At 47.2% G+C, this 5,727-nt stretch overlaps 1 protein-coding gene across 1 annotated transcript in view; it reads right to left on the bottom strand.

The window, feature by feature from the left end:
- Positions 1 to 5,727, bottom strand: part of LOC147104275 (clustered mitochondria protein homolog) — an 83,275-nt gene that overhangs the window by 1,628 nt on the left and 75,920 nt on the right. Inside the window, exons 24-25 of the mRNA XM_085961469.1 lie at positions 4,694 to 4,828; positions 2,299 to 2,372 (exon numbers count right to left, since the gene is read on the bottom strand). Coding sequence (XP_085817595.1) covers positions 2,299 to 2,372; positions 4,694 to 4,828 — 209 coding nt within the window. The remainder of the gene's footprint in view (positions 1 to 2,298; positions 2,373 to 4,693; positions 4,829 to 5,727) is intronic.

Raw genomic sequence — 5,727 nt, 5'->3', positions numbered from 1 at the left:
CTGAAAAGAACAATAAAGGTGACTAATGAGAACAGGTGAGAAGAGGGACAGAAAAAGACTTGTCTTTATATAGCGCCTTTCGCAACCTCAGGATGTCCCAAAGCGCTTTACAGCCAATTAAGTACTTTTTGAAGTGCAGTCACTGTTGTAATGTAGGAAGCGCAGCAGACAATGTGCACAGCAAGCTCCCACAAACAGAAATGTGATGACCAGATTTTGGTGATGTTGATTGAGGGATAAATATTGACCAGGACACCGGGGATAACTTCCCTACTCTTCTTCGAAATAGTGCCATGAGATCTTTTACGTCCACCTGAGAGCAGATGGGGCCTCGGTTTAACGTCTCCTCTGATAAGACGGCACCTCTGAGAGTACAGCTCTCCCTCAGTACTGCACTGGAGTGTCAGCCTGGTTTTTTGTGCTCAAGTCTCTGGAGTGGGACTTGAACCCACAACCTTCTGACTCAGGAGAGAGTGGTACCACCTGAGCCATGGCTGACAATGACAGAGTCATTGCTGGTGAAGTATGTGGGTGATGAGAGGAGCATTAGGTCAACATCTGGAGAATTGGGGGATTGAGACCAGGTGTTTGTTGAAGTAAACTAACTGATTACACCAAAGTTCCAGACAGAATCAAAATAAGCCATGCGTATGACACTTGGCATCAAGGTGCACAGGGTATGCATATCCTAGACTGACAATACACAGTCTGCAATCTCTGGTAGTGGGAAGATACAGCTCCAGAGCTAGACAGAGCCAAACCTGTAGAATCTGAGGAAGAGAGGAGAGATTTGTGCTTTCCAGGATAGAGTGGCTCTGGTACTTGGGTCAGACCTCTGTTGACGACACAGGGGTTAGTGATGCAGATCCTATTGCATCCACTCATCTTCCCACCCCAAGGAGCTTTTTCCAATTGCTGTGCACAGTAGCTATCAATTGTAGAGATATTAGCAAGTAATTAATGGTACAGATTGAAATAGATTTGTATCTTTTGATCATCGATCTGTCACGCACCCCTCTCAATAGGCAAGATGACAGGCTTGCACTTAAATTGCACCTGTCACATCCTCAAGGTTCACGGCCAGCAAATTATTTCTGAAGTGTTGTCTCATTGTTGTTTTGTTGGCAAATATGGCAGTCAGTGTGCACACAGCAATTTCCAACAACCATGAGAAAGAACAGTACCAGAGGTAGGGATTTCATGAGGAACACACATTTCTCGTGCTTTTTCTACCCCCTTCTACAGAAGCCAATTCCTTGCCGAATATAGTTCTACAATCATTGGCTGCCCTCTGGTACATTCAAGCATCAGCCGAGAATGTTAGTGTTGGTAGGCCATTTGACAGTGAAAGCACCACAGCCAAGATCACTCCCGACTTCAACACTTGCAGACTTCCAACAAGAATCACAGGATACAAAAGGAAAATACTGTGGATGCTGGAAATCTGAAATAAAAACAGAAAATGCTGGAAATACTCAGCAGGTCAGGCAGCACCTGTGGAGAGAGAAACAGAGTTAACGTTTCAGGTTGATGACCCTTCGTCAGAACTGGAAAAAGCTGGAGATGGAATAGATCCTTGGGGGACACCAGAGGTAATGGTGCGGGAGCGGGAAGAGAAGCCATTGCAGGTGATTCTCTGGCTACGACTGGATAGATAAGAATAGAACCATTTAAATGAATATCCCTTTGCAGACGGGACAATACCTATTCCATCTCCAGCTTTTTTCCAGTTCTGACGAAGGGTCATCGACCTGAAACGTTAACTCTGTTTCTCTCCTCAGATGCTGCCTGACCTGCTGAGTATTTCCAGCATTTTCAGTTTTTATTTAAGAGTCACAGGATAGTGATTGTGAGCAAAAACAAGACATGATTTTCCTCTTCCTTACCCAGTGATGCAGGGGCCAATTAGAGAGTCCCCACCACTGCAGTGAGGCCAATTGTAACCGTTGGCCTCACTGAGATCAGCTAATTCAGCACAGGCTAGGGATCTTCTGGTTTATAAAGGCTCAGCACCATTCTTGCCAGCAAACACCAAATGAGCCATCAGGGAGCAAAGTAAAGTGCTTTCACACCGTAATGCCACTCAAACATAAATTTTAAATTTCATAGAAAGGTCAAGTATTTCCAGTCCTGGATATAATTATCCATATCAATCTCTCTGCCAGTGTTCATAGATTGATGTTTGAATGTTCTTGCACGGATATAGTTCCCAGCTGCTAACTGACATTAATTCAGAATGGAACAATCTCTCGGGGAATATATGGCACTAATTCACAGAAACAGAAAGGGCAGAGTTACCTGGTATCGATGAGGACAATCCCGTTTATTACGTTGAGCTGTTCCAGCATCATCTTGTTACTCAGGGGCGTGGTCTGAAAAAAGAAATGGGTGAGCTGTCAAGTATTGTCCCGTCTGCACAGGGATATTCATTTAAATGGTTCTATTCTTATCTATCCAGTCGTAGCCAGAGAATCACCTGCAATGGCTTCTCTTCCCGCTCCCGCACCGTTACCTCTGGTATCCCCCAAGGATCTATCCTTGGTCCCCTCCTATTTCTCATCCACATGCTGCAACTCGGAAACATCATCTGAAAACACAGCGTCAGTTTCCACATGTATGCTGACGACACCCAGCTTTACCTCACCACCACCTCTCTCGACCCCGCCACTGTCTCTAAATTATCACGTTGCTTGTCTGACATCCAGTACTGGATGAGCAGAAATTTCCTCCAACTAAATATTGGGAAGACCGAAGCCATTGGGGTCGATTTTCATGGCGCAGTCAGGCAAGGTTTCAGGCGTGTGGGGGGAAATCCCGAATTTGGGGATCCTAACCCCGCCCCACGCAAGTTTCAGGGGCGGCGGGTACCCGCCCCGCACTGGAACCCGCCGAAACCAGGCAGGAAGGGATTAGTGCCAATTAACTGCCAGTTAACAGGCAGTTTTTAGCCTAATCCCTATTGTTGAGGGGTTTCGTGTGGGATTCCCGATGGCTCCAAACCACGCCAGGTTAGAGCAGGCGGGCCGTCGGGTTGAAGGAGTTGGAGGGGTCGCGATGTCGGTGCTCAGGTGAGTGATGGGTGCATGAGTGCAAAGCTAAGTGTGTTTGGTGTGTCTAAAGTGTGTAAAGAACTTTTACTTACCTGTACTTACCTTAACAGCCTTTCTTCCTGTAGTCGTCGGGAGCCCATCACTCAGCCGGCACTTAAAGCTGAACGGCTGCGATCTGTGAAAAGTGACAGCCTTCCGCTTTGAGTGCTGTTGAGGGTTATAACTGAGTCTGTGCAGAAGGACTCATGTTAGAACTCAGACCGTCAGTGTTTCACAGCTTCAAACAGCTGTGAAACACTGATATTTCATCTGTCAAAGAACTCTTGACAGATGAAATTGCAGTCTGTGACGTCACCTGTTGCCGGGTGGCCCTTAATTGGCCTGCTGAGCCCGCTGGGCGGGCTCAACAAGGTCAATCAAGGGAAAATCGCGCGGATTGGCCGGACGTCGAAGTAGGCGGGTCTAAACCCCGAAAGTTGTAGTCCCGCCTTCTTCCCGACAGCTTCAGGAAAATCGACCCCACTGTCTTTGGTTCCCGCCACAAACTCCATCCCTCTCCCTGGCAACTGTCCGAGGCTGAACCAGACTGCAACCTTGTCCTATTTGACCCAGAGCCGAGCTTCCGACCACACATCCGCGCCATCACCAAGAACACCTTTTTTCACCTGCTTAGCATTGCCTGACCCCCTGCCTCAGCTCATCTGCTGGTGAAGCCCTCATCCATGTCTTTGTTACCTCTAGACTTGACTATTCAACACACTTCTGGCCAGCCTCCCACGTTCTACCCTCTGTAAACTTGTCATCCAAAACTCGGCTGCCCGTGTTCTAACTCGCACCAAGTCCCGTTCACCAGTCACCCTTGCGCTTGCTGACCTACATTGGCTACCGGTTAAACAACGCCTCGATTTTAAAATTCTGATCCTGGTTTTCAAATCCCTCCAGGGCCTCACCCTTCCCTACATCTGTAACCTCCTCCAGCCCCACAACCCTCCGAGATATCTCCGCTCCTCCAATTCTGGCCTCTTGAGCATCCCTGATTTTAAATCGCTCCACCATTGGTGGCCATGCCTTCAAGCTGCCAAGGCCCTAAGCTCTGGAATTCCCTCCCTAAATCCCTCGACCTCTCTGAATATTAAGGGAATCAAGGGGTATAGGGATGGTTCAGGAACGTGGAGATGAGGTAGAAGGTTAGCCATGATCTTACTGAATGGCAGAGCAGGCTCAAAAGGGCCAAATGATCTACTCCTGCTCCTATTTCTTACCCCTCTCTCCTTTAAGATGTTCCTTAAAACCTACCTCTTTGACCAAGAATTTTCCTTAATATCGTGTGTGTGTGTCAAATTTTGTTTGATAATGCTCGTGAAGCACATTGGGATGGTTTACTACGTCAAAGGCACTATAGAAATACAAGTTGTTGTTGTAAATCCTGCATAGTCAACTAATTAGCACCACCTTCCCATTCACTTGATTTCAGCTTATAGAATAGTGACACGTAGTACTGACGATGACCAACCAGGTTTGAAGTCCTCACCAAGGCACCCCTCCCCTGGGAACAGATTCTTGTACCTAGCAAGATCCATTCTAAAAGAAATGGGAGGAAAGAGGTACTTTATCCCCTTGTATGCAAGTTAAGGGGCACTGACCTGTACTGGAGGAAGATTGGCATTTGATCCTTTCTTGTAAATCTCATTCATGGTTCGTTGTAGGTTCACCGCCTGCTGAGTGACATGCTTCAGGAACTCGGAACTCGCTTTTGTCTTTTGGTGAGGCTCTCCAAGCTGTGTTGGAAATAAAAGTGCAAAAAAAAGTCTGATTTAGTACTGCCACATTTCCACACAGTTGATAATCGAAAGAGTTAATATTTTGGAGTTTTGCTGAAGCAGGTTTGCAACCAGTAATATTTATCTAGGTCTGTCTCTCGGCAGAAAGTGGGTGGAGCAGAATGCTTGTGGTCCTGCGGAAGGAGAAGGCTTAACGGGCAAATGGCCTTTTCTCTGCGTGCTTTCTTATGTTCTGGCAGATGCCACAATATAGGGTTTTAATTGCACGAAAGCTCTTTGTTCCCAGCAATAGAATCAACGGGCTAACAACCAATGTTCCCACTAAGCTAAGCTGCACGGTCATCTGCAAGGTCCCGCGCAGGCCACTCACCGGCTTTTACATTGTAGATACCGCGCATGTGCAAAAATTTGAATAGGCCGCGCAGGAGGCAGTGCAGCTTACGAGGGACAGTGCTAACAACACTGTTGCCGCATGGTACCACTGCCTCGTAGGCGCCCATTGCTGCCGTAACATAGGATTCCCATTTTGTCTGTGCACTGGAACAGTGCAATGTGGATTCTTCGTTCCACCTCCCCCACACCAAAATCTTACCTCGGGTACAGCATAGAAACAGGCCATTCGGCCCAACTGGTCCATGCCAATGTTTATGCTCCACACGAGCCTCCTCTCCATCTAACCCTACCTGCATATCCTTCTATCGTGCACCATCTGGGAGGGAGAAAGAAATTACCATGTGCATCTCATCATGACACATGCCTAACATTAGGGTCAGAGAATCGGGCGAGAGGGGAATAGGTGACTTGGACCAAGAAAATTAACCACCCTCCTGCAGTGCAACTCACCGTCAAATCCTTTCACTGACTATCGCAGATTGCAATATAAAACAATTGAGTTA

The sequence above is a fragment of the Somniosus microcephalus genome, chromosome 19 (genome assembly GCF_052327205.1).
Source record: "Somniosus microcephalus isolate GS21.2 chromosome 19, FLI_Smic_1.0, whole genome shotgun sequence".
Classification (NCBI taxonomy): domain Eukaryota; kingdom Metazoa; phylum Chordata; class Chondrichthyes; order Squaliformes; family Somniosidae; genus Somniosus; species Somniosus microcephalus.
Note: the sequence above shows the minus strand (reverse complement) of the source record. Positions and strands in the feature narration are given on the sequence as shown.